This window comes from Hermetia illucens, chromosome 2 (genome assembly GCF_905115235.1).
Source record: "Hermetia illucens chromosome 2, iHerIll2.2.curated.20191125, whole genome shotgun sequence".
NCBI classification, from domain to species: domain Eukaryota; kingdom Metazoa; phylum Arthropoda; class Insecta; order Diptera; family Stratiomyidae; genus Hermetia; species Hermetia illucens.
Window position 1 is genome coordinate 162,440,787 of NC_051850.1, and position 23,162 is coordinate 162,463,948.

The 23,162-nt window shown below is 38.6% G+C and overlaps 1 protein-coding gene across 1 annotated transcript in view; it reads left to right on the forward strand.

The window, feature by feature from the left end:
- LOC119647431 (triple functional domain protein) overlaps positions 1–23,162 on the forward strand; it is a 120,044-nt gene that overhangs the window by 66,647 nt on the left and 30,235 nt on the right. The window contains exons 10-11 of the mRNA XM_038048339.1: positions 6,193–6,463; positions 6,527–6,590. Coding sequence (XP_037904267.1) covers positions 6,193–6,463; positions 6,527–6,590 — 335 coding nt within the window. The remainder of the gene's footprint in view (positions 1–6,192; positions 6,464–6,526; positions 6,591–23,162) is intronic.

Here is a 23,162-nt window from a genome sequence, read left to right on the forward strand (position 1 = left end):
GAAACGAATTGAGTTGGCTGTATAGGTATATAAACGTTGATACTGTTCATTATTTATTAATTTCTGCGGCAGTTTTGTAATCATGATGTTTTCGTTAGTGATTAAAAACGATTTAGGAGAGAGGGTGCTGGTAGTTTAGCGATTTAGTGGCAAGAATTCTTGGATATTCTTTTGCATTGTAATTCGTTACTTTATTATTTAGTTCAAATCATTCATCATTTAATGAAAGATTGATTGACACCGGCTGAACTAAAGAACTATAATGGAGATGTTGTTCAGAGTCGTTTAAAAATGATATTACTGGAAAAAATCGATTTGTAAAAAAAAAAATATGAAACCGGTCGATAAAGTCCATTAGAGGAATTCATTTGGACTTGTGTTTATCGGCGCACCGAGAAGGTGTTGCTTTTCACACTAGAACCGGTCTTAGTTTTGACATTTGTTGGAAAGGTGGGGAGTGCGGGAGGTTGAAAGTGATCATTTCTTTATCTAACCCATTTTGAGAAACTACCCAACCGAAAAATCAGGGGACTGCCACTATATGGTGCCTAGGCTCCCAAATACCCTCCATACCGATACCTGTTCAAATAAAGTTAATAATAGTACATTACTATAATTTTTAGTAATTGGCGGGAAAACCCCCTTTAAGTTCACCCTAGAATCACGAAATTTTGCAGCAATGTAGACTAAATTTGGTGAAAATCGCACTATTACTAACAAAGTTATCCTAGGTCAAAGCTGTCGCTTCTCTGCAAATTCAAGACTGTGAATGTCAAAATCACTTAAAAGTGAATATTTTCACATAATATATGCATAATGGGACAAATGCACACTCAAATATCTTTATAAAAAATACACAAAAAATACACCCCCTGAAGCGTCTAGCTCCCGGTTTCCCGACTTGTTGTAAAACTCCTTACAAATGAAACAAGTTTCCTGGTCGCATCTTAAAGCAATATCATTATGTTTTTTGGCAAGCCAAGATTTTTCCATCTGGAGGGGAAAAATCAGAAGGAATTTTCGATATATTATAATTCCTAGAACCAAACCAATTCTTAGAAACCAACGAACCAGCAACATCAAATCGCTCTGGCCAAACGAGAAGAATAAAGATAGGAGATTACAACTTTGAGACCGTTGAAAATTTCTCCTATGTAGAGTCGAAAATCACAACCGATAACAGCTGCCTGCCAACAGAGTCTATTTCAGCTTACAAAAATTGTTCCGTTCGAAACGTCTCACCATAGGATCAATGTTCTTACTGTACTAGACTATGATCTTGTCAGTCCTTTTTATTCCTGGGAGGCCTAGGTTCTTAACAAAAAAAAATTGGGGACCTTTGGCCGCGTTCGAGAGAAGAATCCTCCGAAGAAATTTTGGTCCCCTATATGAGGGTGGACGATTCCGTAGCCTACATAACGACGAAATTTACGAGCGATACCATGTCCGTCTGGTTGTGGATAAAATCCGGCTGAACAGGTTGCGGTGGGTGGGTCACTTAATCCGTATGAATGATGACGATCCAGCCCGGAAAGTCTATAAGGGCAATATGTATGGTAGAAAAAGAAAACGAGGCAGACCTTGCCTAAGATGAAGCGATGGTGTAGGTCAGGACGCCAGACAGCTTTTAGGGATATGGAATTTGTGGACCTCGGCGCAAAACCGGGGAGTCTGGAGTCCATTACTGTGGCAGGTCTAGACCGAATACCGGTTGTTGCACCGTTGTTGATGATGATGATAACTCTTAGAAAATATCTCTTCATATATAACTGACTTTTTTGGTTTGTTTCTTATTTTGAAGTTTTTTTTTTTTTAAATTCCTGGTTCTCTAAAATTGTTTGTAAAGATGTGCTGTCAAAAAGGGAGCAGTGTTTGATGTTTACACTTTTTCTAGGTTTAGTCGCTTTTGACAGCGGCAATGATGAGAAAAGTATAATAGTAGAGTTGTAGTTAATTACTGTATTGGGGAGTAGATATAACTTTATCTTTATCTAAAAGATTAGCTGTGGAATCATTCATCACAGTAACAGTGTTGTTGTCACCCAGTAGATAGAAGCCAGGAAATCTTTCTCTCCTAAAGCACTAAGATTGATGGATCATTCTGAAGACCGAAGAATAGAGAAAGCTTTAGTTTTTTTTTAAATCAACTAAATAAGTTTTTTTAAGGACTTTAACTAAACAAGATACCGATATTCCGTAAACAGATGTTTATTATAGAGGTATGAAACAGGATACATTTTACCAAAGCTGTTTAGAATAAAATGTTTGCGGCTTAGAAAGCTAGAAGCGTTTTTGCGGATACGTTTGGCCGAACTCATAACTTCAACAACTTTAAAGATACAGTACTGAAACAAAAGGAAATCAATTAAGTATCATAGCAGCTTCCACCCTACGTAGGTTTTTTTTTCTAAATTGATTTTTTTCAGAAATAAAGTGCTTTTGAGTAAAAAAATTGAAAAACTGTCAAAAATCAAACGAAAACTGTTAATGAAAATTGAACCATGCAACATAAAAAAATCTACATTATGAATATACAGTCAAAATTTCAAATCAATTCAACGAAAATTGTTACTGTTGTTGTTTTTGGAAAATAATAGAAAATATGGATAAACTCGCCTTACATGGCCTTCCAGATTATCGTCCTGTCTTTCATTCTTTAGCAGTTTTGTGTCGGCGCTTGCCTGTTTCGTAACGTCGAACAAGAACGTCTCCGCCTTGCTTTGGCGTTTTGAGTCGATCTCGCAGTACATATTACAAATGTTTAGGCCTATTTTCATGCTTATAGTGTTCAGTCTTTGCATTGTGGATGCAAATCCCTACTTGAAAATGCTGATGGAGATGTTTGCCGCTACATCCAATTCTACTTTTCCACTGAATAAATTTCGGAGCCAATGCGGCGACAATGAAAACAGAGTTGGTCAAAATCATAATCATGATTACGTGATTATGATTACATGATTGTAATCATAATCAGGCTTTCATAATTATGATTGTAATCACGTTATCAAAATCCAATATTTTCATTCACGAGTACTTAATCTCACTGTCTGATGACGTATACATTATACATATATAAGGATAATGGTTTTCTATGCTTGTTGGTGGTAATAGTTGTTTGAAGCAAACGATATCTCAAATCAGTCAGAAGAATTAGAATATCTAATCGAATAAGAGTCATTTATAAATTCAAGAATGATGGCTACGTTTGGGTCTTTTGGAGGAGCTGTGCTGTACACAATTTTCTTACAACTCATAATTATAATTGCAACTTCATTATTCACAAAGTCAGTGGGCAATTTTGAGTTAAGCTGCACATTTGTTTGTCTAACTCAGACAACAAACACACAGATGTGTATGTTTGAGTCAGAAAATTTGTCCATCTAGATTGTACTTTGCTACTGACACAGTGCGCACATAAGCTCACAATGCACATATGTATATATATTTTTGCGCATCTCAATTGAAAGGAAACGATCGCCAGACAGCTTTTAGGGAATTTCTGGGTATATGGGTTGTGTGTTGTCAAGAAACAGTATCAATCCATCTCTGTTTAGCAATCCAGCCCGTTTAATACGCAATTTCCCATGTACGTAATGGTACACTATAGGATTGCAGTACCCTGTAGGAGGCAATGTGATCAGCATTGCGCTCGCTAGTGATTATTATCCTGATTTGGCTCAGGGACTCATTCACAGTTGAGTCAATTGGTGTCCGACGTTAAGTCACTATCGAAATCCCAATACAACCAGTAAGATTTGAACCGCAACTTCCCATACGATAGTCTAATCCCCTAACCACTGAGCTATCCGAAAGTAAACTTCTTAGTGGAAATATAAATCAACATAACATGGTATGGTCACGCAATTCGTGCTAACGAGAATTCACTTGCAAAGGTTGGTTTGAACATCGAAGTCGATGGTACACGACCAAAAGACAGGCCCAAACAACGGTGGCTTGATACGCTGGATGGGGATTTAAAAGCCTCGGGATTGCAAATTTTACCTGCAACTGATTGGTTTGCTGTTGTTGAAACAATACCTCGGCAGTCAAGACTACCTATTTACGGGCAGCCCGTCAAATCTGCCAAATTTATCAGAACAGCTTTGTGAAGTCAGTTTTGTCTTTTTTGAAAATTTGTCAGCTTTGATAGGCCGCCCAAGCACTTGTCTTCCAGTGGTTCGGCGATGGCGGCTTTACGGTTTCTTACCAGGGCAGAGGCAAATCGTCAGACACTGCCTCACCTCTACCCTGGGAGCAGCGTAACCGAAGCGGCTCGCAGATGTTAAGTGCTCCTTTGTATACTATAATTCGGAGAATACAACATAACTATATTGCGCATAATCCGCCCATACTTTGGACCAAAGCTTGGTCAGAGCTGAACAAATTTTTTTAAGAATTGCGGGGTCCTAAGTCCGCATCCACTTGATGTCGGACTGGACCAAATGGGGAACAACTTACTCCCTTTTTTGGTCCACTGGCCCCACGAGTGTTGTTTGATCGTCGGACGGAAGATAAAGGGTTGTCAGAAGGCTCAAAGTTCCAAAAAACTCGAACTAACTCCAACTTCTGACAACTACCTGCAACATGTCAGGAGACAAAGTATTCCGGAAATTTGAGAATGCGGTCTCGTAGAGTTTATTCTCATGATGTATTGCAAAGAACACTTCACAATCCTCCATAGCATTGTCCATTTTTGGAATATTCGAGTATGTGGCAATTTGTGGAGATTATATTTTCTGTCTGTTCGGTAAAATGTTGGTAGTACTCACTGGCGTCCACGGTAATATTCAGCAGCGCGCGAAAATCGATCGTTTCTTGGTAAAGGGTTGATGTAGAGGGCCCTTGGAATGTCTATAGTCGAAATTCACTGTATCTTTCGGCATACAGAATTTAAATATACTATTGGAAAATTTCATTCAACAATTTTGTAATAAAAAATTGTCTCTGTCGGTGAGGTAGAGGCAGTGTAGTCCATTGACATCTCGCAACGGAGTAACCAATTTAGAAATTTTGTGTTATTTGGACTGGTTGGATTTCAACGATGTCCCCGAATGAAGATTGAGTAAAGCATGCTAGTTAAGACATAGGTTTGTTGAATTAAATCGCCACGTAAATAATTGAGTTTTCAACAAATATCTATTATACATAGTGTACAATATACGTAGACTCAAACTACCATACAATTCGGAATTTTCCTCTGGCCTCTTGAAATTTCCTTGATTTTTCCAAAACACCCATGATGTGAATTTCAGAAGAGAAAAAACTGAGGACGAGGACAGTTGGCCCCCGAAATACTGTATTTGGTTTTTATAAAATTATCTTCCAAATCCGTTTAATTTTATTGACACTTTGGCTAGTTAACCACTTCCTAACTCCTACCTTCCTAGTACACGAAGGCGGGTCCCATATTTTAAAGCAAAAGGCATGGTCTGATTCTATGATGGGAAAAGTATCCAAAGAATTGGCTGTGATTCTGTTTATGAAATTTATTCACCATATATGCCATCGTAGACCTGAGGAGATCACTGACCACCGAAAATTGAATAGGGATGAAAACCAAGCGGCAACGAAGACAGTTTATTGGCATTTGAAGGGGATAATCCTCATGACTGTGCGAAAATAAAGCATAATTGTTGGGTAGCAATGCAGAGAGTTATTGGGCCGCTTCGATTTGAAACTAAAAGGAACCATGATACCATGCAATTTTATCAGAATATCATTCCCGTTTGAACTGGCATTCCATAACCTTTTATTTTTTCCAGTAGCCTGGAAACATAGCACATACAAAACCTAAACGATTCCGGGAGCATGGACATTTTTTCTTGTTTTAAGATACCTCCCAGGGGGAAGGGTCATTTATAGATCTGTATGGAATTTCTTAGGCTCTTCCATAGTAGTAAATCATAACAAAACCTTACAAATTTTATTTACATGTTGAACGAAACAGTTAACCAGGATCTCTTAGATCTCTTTGTGGTGGCTGTAAGAAGCATGACTTTGTGGTATATGACATGGTCATGGACATCGAGCTTTTGCATACATTTTCTGGGTTATGATACTAAATCGAGGAAAAGTATGTTATCAAAATCTTTACTGATAATTCATCTTCACCCTTTTTATATATCATCATTCGTTATTTCCTTTATATCATATCCAACAATAACTATATCTCAATTTGTCTTCTATCAACAGGTTGCAAGTTTAGAAGTAACATGGGTCGTGTCAGATTACAATGCCACACCAGGTACAAATGAATTGTCGATAACAAAAGGCCAACAGGTGGAAGTGATTGAAACAAGTTGTCCTAATGATCCGGACTTTTGTTTAGTACGTTTAAATTCACAAAGTGATGATGGCGTTGTACAAGAAGGTTTGGTGCCAATTTCGATTCTTAAACCGCAACCGGGTGCACAAAAATCTAATTCCAATAATAAAAAAGAAAGTGATACACTGCAAGAACAAGGTAAGAATTTCGAAAGGTTAAGAAATGGATTCAAATAAATTAATTTCGTTTTTCTTTGTACAGTCAATAATCGTAATAAAACCGAAGCGTTGACGTCTTCCTCAACAAAACGACGTGGATTTAGTGGGTATGTATTCGAATAATAGTTTTATTCATAAGTTAATTATGGTCTTGAAAATCAAGAAAGAATGAAATGCCACAGGTTTTATCTTAACTTCGGAAGAGGCCAAACAACTTCCTTCAGTTTCTTATCAATAGAATTAGTCAGTAGTCATTAAGAATTCAAGTTTCCCCTATCTACTTGCCTTAAAATTGCAATTATAAATGAGGTTTTGTTTCACAAGTAAAACCTTTTTTTACAAACAAAACCTTAAAAATGAGTCAAACTGTTTTGACTAAGATACAGAGATAACCGCATCTGGCTTTGTTTGGCCTCTGCTTTAGATGCAATTTAAAAAAATTGCATAATTACAAATGGTCGCCGGCTTTAGATCAGATTGATATGGGGTAGTTCAACAGAATACCGGATAAATGCATAATCAAGGTGGAGGCGACGTTTCGTTATTTTTTTCGGAATGAGATACTTGGCTGGGCTTTTGAACAGAAAGAAAAGGTAGCCAGCCGAATTCGAATAAGGTATCAAGTGAAATGTGCTTTCTCGGTGCGCATGTGGTATTGTTTCTCCCTGAGACAAAATTGACAATTGACGGTTTCAACATCATAATTTTACTAACTTTTTGTTGGCCAACTTTGAAAATAAAAGATTGATTTGAAAGAACATATTCTATGATAAAACGCAATCTATGACTTCTGACTGTGGTTCAAATATCACTGGTGGCAGAGGGATTTGTACCGTGACTGGATGTCGGATACTAGTCGATTCGGATGTGAATGAGCACCTGAGTCAAATCAGGGTAATAATCACGGACGAGGGCAATACGGACTACGTTGCTTCCTACAGTCTACTTCCTGTGGTGTACCGTTACGGTCTTGAATGAAGTGCTCTAACGCACACACAGATAAAATTGGATTGTTGCACCAACGATTACTATTATTATGACTTCTGAAATATCAATATATTTCCAATAAAAGTAATTGACTCTGCCTGTTTCGAGTTAAGAGAAGGTTGAGATGGCTTTCCCAATTTCTTCAGTTATGTATGAGATCAATCAGGGTAAGATAATGCATTTTTTACTAGCCGTCGCTTTTCATTTCAATGTTTCAAAAATACGACATTTCTGGATGAGAGATGCATTCAACCTGTTCATTTTCCGACAATTCCGAATTGAGCTCAAAAAATATCACACACTTCAAATCCCATCTTTTATGAAGTTCTATTCTTAAAGTCTATTGAGGGAGACCTTGATGTCGGGACCAAGACCAGTTGCGTTGCACTTTCCGTAAACGCTTCTCGTTGCCAGTTATGCTTTTCAAAGAAGGATCGTTATCTTAACTTTTCAGTAGCATATCGCAGATGTTAATTTGCACCCTCAAATGAACTTTTTTAAAATCATGAGAAATCCAATTCCAAAGCTTGTTTACGTATACAAGCTTCTTTTGGGGCAAGTGAACGCTATTTCGAATAACCTTTAATGATCATGCAATATCTTGCGTCATGTAACGTTGGTTTTGTTGTCAACAATCTCAAGGGGCCGTCCTGACCGAAGCATACCTGTAATATCAAAATTCCTTTCTTAAACCCATTTTGACATTGACTTTTTTTTTAAGTATTGTTGCTATAAAGTTTAAACAATTTTTTAAGGGGCTTTGCTGGTATTCTTCTGTTTATGGAAGTAAAAATGCAAAATACAGTGAAAATGCAGTTTGGTCTTCCATTTTCAACCTGGTAAAGAATCTTCTTCTTTATTCTCTGCCTTTCTGTAAAGCGGTTGTTCTAGTGTTAAGATTTTGTTGATTTTTTCCTTATTTTGATAGATGATACGTTCAAGAATAATTGTGTAAAATTTTACGTTTATACCTTCTTTCATTTTAATTAATCTGGTGGCAATCAGAATGACAAAATTGTGGCAAACTGATCGTCTAAGGTATTTCTATGGCAATGGCTGACGGACTGATGAATATTAAAATTTTTAATAAAAGTTCTGTCAGTTTGGCTGGACGGATGATAAATTGAGTGTAGTGTAGTTGTCATTGCGTTGTTAATTGAAACGTGTCTTCCGAATGATTCGGATCTTTAACTGCATGAAAACACGTCAGTTCATCATTTTTTCATGAGTCCATTTTTGATGGATTAGCTTATAGCATACTGATGGTGTAAGGTCAGCTTATAAACATATTTCGAAGCGCGCCCCGAACGGTTCTCATACAGAGAAATCAATAATAAAAGCTTTTTCTCAAAACGCGTTGTTTTTTTTTGTCGTGTGTGGAGTAACACAATCGAATTTTTTACAAACTTATGGCATAGTTACAATTAAAGAAAAATATTAAATTTTGAAAATTTAGGAACATTTTCTAATAAGAAAGCGACAAAAATCGAGAATGCAATATTAAAAAGATTACCAAAACGCCAAAATTCATAGCCAAATTTAGCTGTGTCCAGTGGATTTTTATCAAAACTAAAGATGTATTTTTGTTGAATTGGTTACCGGTCGCTTTGCGCTCCCACGCTGCAATATCTGGATACTGCGGCCGCCATTTCGTTTTTTTATGCGAAATGTTAAGTTGATATCTTCTATAGTTTCCTTTTTATAACAGTTTTACCTTGTTACCCTGGTTTATTCATTTCATCATCATCAATAACCGGTATCCGGTCTAGGCCTGCCTTAATAAGGAACTCTAGACATCCCGGTTTTGCGGCGAGGTCCATCAATTCGATATCCCTAAAAGCTGTCTGGCGTCCTGACCTACGCCATCAGGATCTGCCTCGTCTTCTTTTTCTACCATAGATATTGCCCTTATAGACTTTCCGGGCTGGATCATCCTCATCCATACGGATTAAGTGACCCGCCCACCGCAAGCTATTGACCCAGATTTTATTCACAACCTGACGGTCATGGTATCGCTACGGAATCGTCCATCCTCATGTAGGGGGCCGAAAATTCTGCAGAGGATTTTTCTCTCGAACGCGGCCAAGAACTGGCAAGAGTCTTCTTCTGTGGCGGGACCTCCAACTCGCCGATGTTGTTGCTGTTCAATAGTTCATCAAAGTACTCAATCCATCGCTCCAATATGCCCATTCTGTCGGAAATCAGATTTCCCTCTATGTCTCGGCAGGATGAGCATGAAGGTGTCAAAGGCTTCATGCTGCTGACTTGTTGGTAAAACTTCCGCGACTAGTGCGGTTCCTCCCTGTTCACAGACCTGTTGGTTCTCCCAGGCTCCCTTTTCCGGTCTGTAAAGCCGCTTCTCCGCTCGCCGGAGTTCGTGATAAGTCTCCGCGCGAATAATGTATTTAACATACGAAATTAAAAAGAAAAGAACACGGTGTCGGTTAATTTTCTAAAAGTCGCAATTTATTGAATTTTTGTACAGAACAGACCCCTTACATGTCATTACATCCTATATTTATTTGCTATTTCTGCTAGGTTAGCGAAAACTGTTGATTTCGTATTATGATATTTGCAGTTATTGGGGTCAACGGAATTTGTTGACTTTTACCTGGTATATCCGGTATATTTACCTGCTCAGCAATATTGTTGATTGGTCGATGTAGGTGAGTATTGGGCTCGTTGGGATTGTACGTTACTCGCGTGCTCGCGTTCTTGAAGAATGCAACATTACTCGGTGTGCAGCATTATTCCGTTCCGCTCCTTTTTACGGCTGGGGCCAAGTATGTTTGTGGCCGTCCTTATAATAACGTTCTTCAGGTGATTGTGAAGATCATTTTTTGATGCTTCATCTCCAGGATCTCTGTTGACTGCGGTTATTGCGGCATCCATTTCCCTCTTATAGGTATTGCGTAGGGCTGTGTTGTGGATGGCTTCAGTGTTAACTCTCATCTGATTGTCAGAGGGGATCCTGGGTGGTGTTGTTATTCGAGCTCGGAGTACCATGCCAACGAGATAGTGATCCGAGTGTATGTTAACCCCCCTATATATTCTGACATTCATCAAGGCTGAGAGTTGGCGGCGTTCGATCATCACGTGGTCAATTTGGTTGAAAGTGGTCCCGTCTGGAGAGGCCCACGTTTGTTTGTGGACCGCTTTCCGTGCAAGCCAGGTACTTCCAACAACCATTTCCTGTGACACTGCTAATTGAATAATCCACATTCCGTTATCATTTGTATTTTGATGTAAGCTATGGGAGCCAACGTATCGCCTGAATACGGGATCCGTCCCTACTTGGCTGTTAAAAGTATGATTTTGATATCATATCTGGAACAGGCTTCGAGGTTTCGTTCTACTGCCTCGACTGTGCAGTCTCCTCTGTAGGGGTGTGAACATTAATGAGGCGTGAACGTTGTTTTTCTAAATTTTCCTCGCAAGCGCAGAGTACATAGCCGTCAACTTATGTTTTTAAAGTCGAGAACAGCAGGTTTCATTTTTTGACCGACTAAGAAACCTACTCCGAGCACATGGTTTACTGGATGGGCGCTATATGGTATAGCGGCTCTTTTCCAGGAAACCGGTCCCCTATATTGGGACAGGGTATCGACTAGCTAATTGGCATGAGAAAATGCGCAAATCGTTATCCATTTTTCGTTGTCGGGTTTGTCGTTGTAAAAATCGATCCAGTCCGAGGCTCCTGTTGTGGCTTCGTAACGTTAGTTTTCCATGTAGGGTTGTTAGCCCTACCCAACCCCCACTGACGGTCAACTTCTCCAAACGTTTCGTAGTCTTTCGCTTTCAATCTCTCCGCCTTTGTTGACATCACCTGCCTTTTTATATCTGATGGCCTCTCTATTGACAAAGGCCTTCGTCGTGCTAATGTGCCTTCTTGCTTGTATGGCTTTCCATTCGGACCTTTTTGTGAATTCAATGGAAGCAAATGGAAACAAATTAGAAGAAATTTTTTTCTTAATGACTAACATTTTTTATTCGAACTATCAAGTACTGATTCCGGTAATCAACTATGCCCTTCGCTAGTGTACTCTCTTCATTCCTCTCTGAAATAAAAATACTGTGTTTCGGTTTACAACTCTCCTCTTCACATGATGAACACGCCCTTCAGAAAGAAGAGCACATCAACGAAAAGGGGAGTTGGTTCCCGAAATATAGTATTAATTACTTCAAATAATAAATGTTAGCCAATAAGGAAAAATTATCTTTGATTTTTTTTCTTTTGTTGATATCAGGTGTTTTGTACCACATTGCCAGAGAACCAAGGGCCCGTTGACATCTTGATTTTTTCCTCAGTTGATAATACCTAAAATTGGGGCAGTCCAATTGGTTGCATTTCTACATCTGTATTTCTTGAATAAAAGACAATCGGATTTGGGAATCTGAAAGGAAAAAAGCGATATATAAGTTCAGCTAACAAGAAAAACATAACCATATCGTTGGGGGCCCGGGTTGTAAATAACCCAGAGTATAACCTGGTTCATGTTCAAATTATGTTTGTTGAAGATAAGTTGCCTATCTTTCTGTTGCTAACTATCCATCTGGAAAATTTTTAAACTTTTCTGGTGTTATCAAGAATAACTCATTTTTATAAGCTTTCTTTCCTCAACCAACTGAGGTCGCAAATTCGATATTCCGAAGTCTCTATCCAAACAAGATTGCGTAAAGCTACTAAGGGCTTGATATTTTTATTAAAAATATCGCACAGTGAATAATTTTATTGAAATCTATATCAAGTTCATTCAGATAAAGAACAAATACTTATACATTTCATCAACATGAAGAGAAGCAATGATGATAACACATATGGAAACCGACTTATACTTGGCATGCAGCCTGAGCACCTGAGAACACACTTTTTGATATAATTTGACAGACGTGCAAATAATAATTCTCAAAGACTGGGAAATAACGCGTGTTGTGTAAATTTAAATAAACAAATTTATTAAAAACAATATTTAGAAATATAAATTGAACAGTTGAGAGTTATACAGACTTTCCTAAAAATAGTGTTACTTATGTGCAAAAGTATTTGGTATAATTTGTGTTGCTGTTCTCGTAAGCTAAGGTGATTATGGATTGCGTATTCCTTTATCTCCGTAAAGTGTGGAGTCAATTTTAAGTTTTCATGAAGATAAATGAATGTGTTATATTAACATTTACATTTTATAAAAGTTTGTATATACTAATGTGCCGGTAAACGCGCGGAATGTCGCGTGTCTCATGATCGTTTTCTTTAATTTTTTTATCGAAAATTGTATTATGGTCGTCATACAACGGCACATGACTCATTGATATAGTATAGTCTGAAGATAAGTCAGTTGTGAAACTTGAAATCTAGAAACAATCAGAAATTATATTTTCGCGGGCAAAGTTTATTGGTTAGCGATTGTTTGACGTTTTAATCTCTTTGTCGTTATAAACATTATCGCAGAGTTTTTTTCCAAGGTGCATCCTGGCTTATTTTGTAAATTGAATTAGGTCACGTGCTGTACCGAGGCAGAATCTCGGAGGATTTTGAGGTCCAAAGCATTGTCTGCCAGTGGTGCGTCCTGTCACCGATAATATTTCTTCTTGTCACTAATGTTCTTCATGCTACCTTGTCCGGAGGACATGGGGGAATTCAATTGACAATTACATCTTTCCTTAAATACCTCGACTACGCTGATGACATATGCTTACTCTCTCATCGGGTCATGGATCTTGGCTAAATGGCTCTGGATTTGGAAAAAGATGCAAGTACAGTTGGACTGAAGATAAACACCACCAAATCCAAGGTCCTCAGTCTGACGGCTCAACGCACTCTCCCTATCTGCATTAAATGGACAGAGTATCGAGAGCGTCTATCAATTTGTATATCTAAGAAGTGCGGTTTCTGCGGACAGTGGCGTCGAATTGGATGTTGCCCGACGCGCTAGGTCTGCTTTTGCTGCCCTGTCTAAAATCTGGAAATACAGTTATCTCAACAGCAAGATCAAGTTGAAACTGTTCTGTGCTAGTGTTCGTTCTGTGTTGCTATATGGGAGTAGCACATGACAAGTGAACTCCACTGCTACGCAAAAGCTTTCGTCAATACCTGTCTGCGTGGTGTCATCGGAATGCCCTGGCCTAACACTATCTCAAACGAAGAACTTAGTCGAGACTGCCACCCCTACACACTGTGACCGGAAGACGGAAGTGCTAGTGGATAGGTCACACTTTAAGGAGGAGCGGCAATTTGCATTGCGGGCTGTACCATGCAATGGAATCCACTCTCACAAGATGGCCAACGAATGGGTCGCTCCAAGGGCACTTGGCGCAGAACAGTAGAGGAGGAATGCAAGCATCCCGGGAAGTTGTGGGGGAGCTGAAACGGATTTCATAGCAACCATGTATATATACAGGGTGCGTACGGTATTTGAGGACAACATGAGAGTAAAACTAATTAGTTTTTAATTTGAACATGAATGAATGAAACTTCATGAATTTTTTACACAACATTAACTTATTATATATCGATAAACTCAGTCACTAAAATTTCATGCCCGAATCAAATGCTCCTTATTCATATTGACCATAACGGTATTAATTGCAGCATTCAGAGATGAGATAGTGTTATGAGGATGTTTGTTGGTTTCACGCTCAACTACGCCCCACATGTAATAATCCAGAGGATTAAGGTCTGGGGAGCTAGGCAAGGGCCCTCATTGATTTTGAAAGGTCTGCAGATCGGACAGTGTCAGAACATCGCACGTGTTTTTTGCGTTTTGCAAAAGATTCTCTATCGCCGCCAGATGCTTCCAACTCACGGCGAACCTTATGAAAGAATGAACGGGCGCACTTAATAAAATTAGAGATTTCTAAATCGGTGTGATTTGCACATATAGCGACGATAACCGCATGTTTCTCCATTTCTTAAGTTGTAGTCCTCCATGTCTTATCTGAAAAAGAGCAAAAAGAAAAATAATGGCTTCGGGAAATTCTAGCGGCATATATGCATTCTCAAATACCGTGCGCACCCTGTATATAGTTAAAAAAGCCCACGGATCCTCTTCCCGCCCAACCGGATCGAGGGGCGACCAACTTAAGGATGGGCTGAAGGCAACATCCAAAGGCCTGCATCACAACGATGATGCGTTTTAACGCAAAGTGTGTGCGACCATGCGAAAATGTATTACTACATCTCGATTGTCGCAAACATTTCAAGCAATGACGCGGTGGTTCTATACTACAGAAACATGGATCTTAAATGGAAGACAGTACGGATCAAGATTGAAGCCCACTAGGTCAGATTGTTACCGGACAGGACTCATCGGATTTTCGGTATCGGTATTTTTAGACGTCATCCGAATCTATACCCTCAATTGTGTTTTCCCGGAACAATTGTTTTTATGCGACATTTCTCCAAACCCAACTGCATGCCGATATCCTTGCTGAAATGGATGGTGATGTCCAGCAAGGAGCAAAGTTGGTTCTCGTCTTTGACATACAATTTTATATCGTCAATATGCATTAAATGACTTAATTGTATATTTCGAGAATATGCCATGCTTGACTTGGAAGCCGTATTTGCTTTCATGCAAAAGATGGGATAGTGGATTCAAAGCCAAACAAAACCATAGTGGGCTTAGAGAGTCGCCTTGGAAAATGCCACGCCTGATTGAAGCATAACACTTGTAGTTACCACGAATGTGGAGTCAAAGGCAGATTTATAATCGATGTAGGCTGTCAAGATATTTCCTTTCTGATGGACAACCTGCTTTACAGCGACCGAATCGGTTATGAGCTGTTCTTTGCAGCCTCGGGAGCCTTTTGTGCATCCTTTTTGCTCCTCAGCTATCAATTTATGAACATCAAGATGTTTTGAGATGTTCGCGCACAGAACTGAAGTGAAGACCTTGTAGATGGTAGGAAGACAAGTAATTGGTCGACATTTTGAAGGGCAAGAGGCACCCTGTTCCCTGGGGATGAGGAAAGTTATCCCCTTGGTGAAAAATTGTGGAACTAAATCAGGATCGGCAATCATCTGGTTAAATTGATTTGCCAATACCCTGTGAGTGCTCTTGAACCGCTTCAGTCAGAAGTTGTGAATCTTATCAAATCCTGGTGCTTTCCAATTACCTGTCTTTTCAAGAGCTACTTCTACGTCAGTTTCAGTAATGTCAGGCATAGTCCTTTCGGGGAGGGCCTCGCATGAACGCATAATGTGTGGAAGCCACGCTGCTCCTAAATTGCAACGGCTAGGTTCGCTCCAGAAGTCTTCTGGCTGATCTAGATCGAGGTTACTTTCCCGACTTGAGTTGGTGAATTTTGTATAAAATCCCCGTTGGTTCTGAAAGTACAAGGGGTTGTTTGTCTTTCGCTAAAAGCTCTTTTGATACTTACTGATGCGGCTGGAGCGTAACGCAAGTTTCTGCTTCAGCACCTCGAGGATTTCTTCAATTGGCACATCATTGGAGAGATGGTAGTTTCCAATGATGTTCGCAATGCATCTGTGTACTCTTGATGATGGATTTCCAAGAAGTGCTTGCGTGACACGGCCAATCTCCTTTCTTAACTTTTTGGCTCTTTTATTGAGTCGAAATACCCAGAACGGTAAAATCCTCCTGTGAATACCTCTGTTATTCGCTCTAAGATGTTGATTATGGAGACGAACAACCGTGGCAGCTGCAACGTAGATCAGGCTGTGAACATCTCTCGCTAGCCAAACGATCAGTCAAAATTCTATCAACGGCAGCAACGATTTTAGTAGTTGCCGAAGTAAACTTTAGTTTTAGGATCTTTGGCCTAGCATCTCGGAGAATCTCAGCATATTCTGTGAATGCGAGCTGGAATGCGGTCAAAACCTCATTATAAATTGGGTCGACATCCCCAGTTAGTAATTCTCCTCTCCTGACTATTAGGTTCATGGAATGCCTTACAGATGGAGTACTTGCGTTGCTCCTTCGACTAGTCTGGTAATTTGATGACTCCAGACCGAGCTCAAGTGAAACCTCTTGAAAAATTTGTTGCCTAGTTGGTAGGGCAACTCGGTTGTTACTCCCTATCAGCAGGTACTGGTTGACGACGTTCTGTTCGGGAATATAACTTAGTTCCGGAAATCGGGTTATGAAGGCGTCATGTAGTCGGTGTCTGTACCCTGATAGATTCCGTTCCAAATCCGGGAAACGGTAATAGGCGCCCACGATAAATTCATTGAGTTAGTTCATCCAAACCATACGACGCCTAAGTCTTCCGTCCCTGGTGGTAGACGGCATAACCGCCGAAACATCCAAGGGCGAAGAGCCGCTCTGATATTGTTGAGCGACTCTTAACCGTATTGGGTACTGTCTTTGTGTCCCTGGGGTCCCATTAAAATTTTTAAAAATGTCTCCAATTTTGTTCCCACGAGTATTGCGGAGGCAGTCAACCCTGCAACATAGGTTCAATGTTGCAATAACATCAATTCATCCGACAGACGCGTCGATTCCTTCACCCCGGATTACGGATTTGTTAAGGAGGTTTACTTCCCCTGAAAGGGAAGAATAGGTATGGGAGGACGAATACAAACGGAAACGTTCTGCTTGTCCGCGGCTACTTATTTACAAGTTTAACTTGCGATATTCGTAGGTGCCCGATAGGCCATGTCATTATCCGCAACCCATGACACGCGCCTGGTCGCATGTAGCTCTGCATTTGCCACTCAGGCCGGGATTAACCTGGCACGCCAGGGTACGTTACATGAATCTTTGCATTGCTATTATTGGCCTTTTAAAGCTGCGTAATTTTGTTGTGAATCCCTGATGTCCTATTTAATGTTCGCCGTCTTATTGCAACAGCATTCTCCCTTAGGGACTGATTGTCATTGTTATATTTCGATGTCTGCCGTCATTTCCAATATCGATATTAAAATCTCAAAGCGGCTTTCCAACGTCATTTCAAAGTCAAATCATACAAAATCGAAGACATATGTAGAATTTCCAGTTACTCGATGGTTTTCTTTAGTAAAAACATGCATTCTATTCGGAAAAAATCCATACTCGATGAGGCTGACGTCTATTTGAGTTGATTAGAGTTTTGTTGATAGCAAATGTTATTTCAACTCTTAAAATGATGTGCAATTGGTCACGATGTTGTTGTCTAGTAACTTTGTCCTTTGTATTACAAAGACCCTTAATTGCTAAGTGATATTCAAGGATCATTCTAGAGTTGAATAGAGGAATCTGAAACTCCTTCGTATGTTCTTTTCTACGGACTCCATGATTTCCTAGATTTACGTTAGGTCTAGGTTGCAAAAAATGCCTTGCGCAAAGCTCCTTTGTCGTCGATTATCTAGCAGGCACTATAAGGGAATGAGAATCCGAATTTCATATCCCATAATTTCGAACTAAGAAGGGACTTTTCAATAATTTCGTAGAAATATTTACTGATTTGGTCTTAATACCGCCATATCCACATCCGCCTCATGCATTTCCCTTTGAATTTGCATTAAATAAGGGACAAAAAGGACGCATGAGATGAAAGTTGAGGTAATCTGTGTACAAGAGTTGAAATCCCACAATATGAAAATTGGAAACATATTTTGAAGATATACAGGCAAAAAATTGGTTTTCGCGCACAAAATATTGTTGGAATAAAAAGGACCCAATTGCATTTTAAGAGAAAAAAGAATAAGTAAATCACATAATTGTCTATGCCATTTGCGAGTTAATTGTCATCAGCTGCCAATCTAAATTGCAAAAGCTACTAGTTACACCATGTTTTCGATATCATATCAACTGTTTGATGATAGCGACTCGCGTGATTATCCAACGTTTGTGCTCTTTTTATCCGTTTCATTGATTCTCTATAAATGTTTAGAAAATTTATTCTATTTTTGGAGACATTGCTAAATCCCATTCACTGCATGTGGGTATATCATAGAAGCATAAGGGCATCGAATTATAAAATATGTTATGTATATGTATTCGTAGGTATCTATTATTCTTTCAAATGATTCCGAATAGATGTTTACATACAATAGTTTCGATCGCGTTGGGGGCAATTAAGGTAATCAAGATAATTTAAAACGATTTGCACATTGTAAAATTTGAATGGAAAAACATCGTGAGCTCAAATGAATTCGTTTATTAATTCGTGCGGAAAAGGTTCTTAAATAATCCGTCTCATGTGCATATGTAGATGCTTTTAAGTCATGACTTAGTTTTTAATTATGAAGAATTACCATTTAATTCTTGATATATTCTTCGTCTTGAACATGTATTCCAAATTTGTTTAAAAAAACTGAAAAAAATGCAATTCAGCCTAGTTTAAACCTAAACATAAAGCGGGTTTCAGCCGCACCAATGTCGTTTGCGGTGGAACGATTATCACCTGTACCCACTTTCGATTACACTGCTCCCTCTGCCTTGGGCGAAACCGTCAGTTGTCCTTCTGAATGGACTTCAAAATGTTGTTGTTGTGCATTGTAACCAGGAGTAAACATCAGGCTAAGAAGTTCTATATATTCGTAGGCATGTTTCAATGGCGTAATATTGAATCGTAGTTTCACCATATGGCGATAGTAAAGAAACAAATGACAGAAAGAAACAGGTCGGGAAACCGGAAGCTCAGCGCTTCATGTATGAAAGGTTTTATTGAAAAAAAGAATATTTGACTCTACGATGGTTCCATGGTTCATGTGGTACTGGCACTTTATGTCTTACGGATTTAACGCGACCGAAGCACTTTTAAGTTACTGTGCTTTGGTTAATAATATTAAGATTTCCACCAAACTTTCCAGTATGATGCTTCATATTAAATGCTATCTTACTGCAATACTTTACGGATCTAGGATGAACTTAACTATTACCTTAGTATACTATTATTAACTTTATTTGAACAGATATCGTAACGGAGAGTATTTTAAGGCCTATGTGCATGAACCAGTATACTTTTTTTCAGATTTACCGGGTAAATAGTTTCTAAGAACGCGATCTTACACTAATTGATCTTTTTCGGATCCTGTACTAACTCCCTTTCTCAGCAATGTCAAAATTACTATTTGCTTCTAAAAGTACTAATTGAGGCCTTTCCTTTGATACCCCATATGGCTATATTCGATGACAAAACTGTGCACTCCCCTCCTATATGGAGAATTTCAGAATTTCATTAAAAGTTTTTAGCTAGGGACAAAGGTGCCCCCAGGCAATCATAATCACATACCAAATTCTATAGCAAAAGTGAGAACTAAAGAAATACGGGGTGTAACAACTGTGATGATTGAAAAATGACTAAAAGGGCCGTTCTAATTATGTGTACGTGTGTGTGTGTATAAGGTGATGGAAAAGCATAATCTCTGAGCACTCAGACCGGTAGTTGATCCACTGTACTCGGTTTCGTCTAATGGAATATCCCAGATTCATCTTTGTATCGCATGATTTCCGTTAGTGGATGTGATCCTACCCACTGCGATTGGAACACATCAACAATATGATGTCTAATAGGTCCATAAGCGGGGCACTTACAAAAGAAATGTCCCGTAAATTCGCCTTCCTTATTAAAGAATTAGGGCATATTATTTTGTTGAATTCCTATCCTCAACATATACCAAACTAGTGAATTGTGGCCAGCCAGAATGCGAACCATATTTTCGACAGGATAAATTTTTCAGTATGTTTATTTAGTCCAGACAGGAAAAATTTGGTGTTTTGAGCAGCACTGAATCTCTGCCACCTATTCTTATGGGGAAGTTGTTCCCAGTTTTCGATAGCAGTATTAGCCGATGCTATTGACACTCCAATAGCTGTGGGACCGAATACCGATAAGGACGAAATTAAACCCTTATTTGGTAAGACCATACTAACTAGGTACCCCAAGTAGTTTAACCGTATTGAATATAAAAATGGAGTTCAAATGTTCTACTTTCTTGGATGATTTTTCATGTAATCAAGTTACTGCTCACCGCCCTCAATTCGATTGCAGTTGCAGATGCAATGCGCCTATCCTTCAATCGTTCGTCAATTACCCAGGTTGCTGCTGTTAGAATTGCATACACCATCATTACAAAAACTGGATTCAGTTGTCCCAACATCTCTTCCAATGCATTGTGCCCTAGTCCCCATGTCTAGACAAAGGTCTGCCTACACAGCCCATAGATTGTAAGAGCTCGTTACACTTTTACCTATCTAGACTGCGAACTGCGAGATATTCCATTTCTTTAGAGAGTTAAAGGGCTATGTCCCCATCTTTGGGAACCACAGACTATTTAGTTTCCTCCTTGTCAAGGTTTTGTGTGAAACAAACCTTAACCTCTATTTTATACTCTGCGAGGGCAAGACTTCCGTCTTTTAGCTTAGATCTGATTTTCAAAATTGCATCATTTGTCAAAATCTTGATCTCCTCAATATCTTGTGCCACGATAGTCAGTCTAATGTCGTTTGCGAAGCCAATAACGGTCAACACGTTGGGGAACTTTAACGTTTTAACTTTCTCTCCACGATCCGACAGCTTTTCACCCTCTTCCTTACAAAAAATGTGGTTTAAAGTCAAGCAATTACAGTCGTTGTTGAAGGAAATTTCGCGCACGCTGTTGGAAAGTGATCGAAAAAGATGATAATCCAAAATGCATAGCATGAGATCAGGTGATTACATCGGATGTGAGAGAACTTCCGAACCTCTTGTATGACCAACTTTGTTACATTTGCTATGAAAAGACGCGCATTCTCATGCTCATGCTGGTACTGTCGTTCTGTTTTTTTTCTCGAATAGATGACCAAACAAGGGAACCTTTACGGAAATACATGGATTTTTGTTCTTCTCTTTCAAAGTATCTGGTACCCATCCTCCAAGCTTTTGAACCGCGCCCGTAGATTCAGATGTCGAATGATGGTTGAGGCCATTATATTGGTGAATTCCCTAGTTGGTTGACGAGGATCATCATGTATTTAATACTACTTCTACGCACATAAAATCTAAAGGAAGGTGAATTTTACTTTGAAATTTTTGCAGTGTATTCTGGGACAGCTGAGTTAATGAATAAGCAATAAAAAAAATCGATTCTGAAAACCTAACAAAGGTGGTTTCCCCCTTAAATATCAAAAAAGATATCACTAAGCGGGAATAAATAAGGTAGACAGAATTCTAATTAATTCAAATTCAACCACTTTATTATCGGACACTGTAGTATCACATACTATTATATTATAATACAAATTCACCCAGCATTTTGAAAATTTCCTTAGCTTTCTGAAATTCATGCTTTTATAGTTCTTTCCGTAGATACTATTTATGTTATTTTGTTTTTATTACAAACTTTGATCAACCGAATCGTGTTCATTAGGTTGATAAACAATTTGCATTTTCTATCAAACATTCACAGTCCGATGGATGGGCATATGTGCATTTTCCCAATGGAATTCAATTTAATAACCCATTTGGTTCCAAAAGAAAAATAATTTTCTGCATCATTTAAACATGAAAATGAAATTCAGTCAGTTTCAAGTATAGTTGTTTATTACGAAGTGAAAGTTTACTTAGTAATAACGTGTGGGAAAGTTATAGAAATTTCGAACTCTGGGTACTAACTTTAACCACCGTCAAGTTTACTGATCCAAGGAATGTATAAAAATCCTCAAACAGCAAAATTATGGAGTGAGTAAATTTTTGGAAACTCAAATTTTTGAGTCAAATTCTGTCATAACAATTGAATAACTTGTGCAGATTCCTAAGTTTTTGAAACAGCAATGAAGGTAGTCTAACAGTAATTAGTTGTCTAAGTTGATGAGTGGGAATCCTTTTAGATTCATGGCAGTCTTAATGAGCTACTTTTATCCGATAGACATTTCATTTTAAAGTGTGGTGTACCCAATGGCTTTGTTTAAATGTCCTGCCAATGTGACTAAAGTATTATGCCTAACAACAATTCCCCATCGATATCGAAATAATAAAGCAAGATACTAAACTTGAAGATTTATGAGAAAATTTCACTATAGAAAAACTAACTGCAATCGTAATCGGGATCAAATCTTAGCTTTCTGACATAGTGAATTATATGGGTAAGACTAGGCGTCTGGTGCGCTTTCTAAATATTGCAAAATATTCAGCATGCAAGGTATTGCGATCTTATCAGAAAATTGGCAGGGAAAACTACGCCAATAATGTAAAAGGAAAATATTCTACATAGTGTAACGAATATCATACTGGATAACCATCACTAATAGATCATGTACAAGCTAACTAAACTTGTTGTGACCAAACATAGAAAAAGAAGAATAAACGAAACCATTCATTTTTAAGGTTTTGTTGCAAACAATTCACCGTCTGTTTGTCTGTTACACGCACTAAGAAATAGTTGCACCTATTGTCACGAAATTCGGTAGAAAGATTGGAGCTGTGAACCCTCACACATGAATTACATTGCCGCACATTGAACTTAACAAAGACCCGTTTTTTTTGGCATAAATTGTATCTAGATATAGTGTAGAATATATGGGCAAAGTAATTTTTTGATATTCGGAGTCGTTCGGAAATTATAGTGTTAAACATGTAATAAGTTACATGCCAGATTTTTGTTGATCGCCGTAATAAAGCTCGTATTTATCGATCCGAATGACGTTCGAATGACTTCGCTAAAAGGACACCATTTGAAGCCAAGGCTGTACATGTGTTTCTTCAAGAAACCTAAGATTTATGGATTAGGTATAGCATATTAATGGTTTTATGGCTAAAAATCGCATTCTACT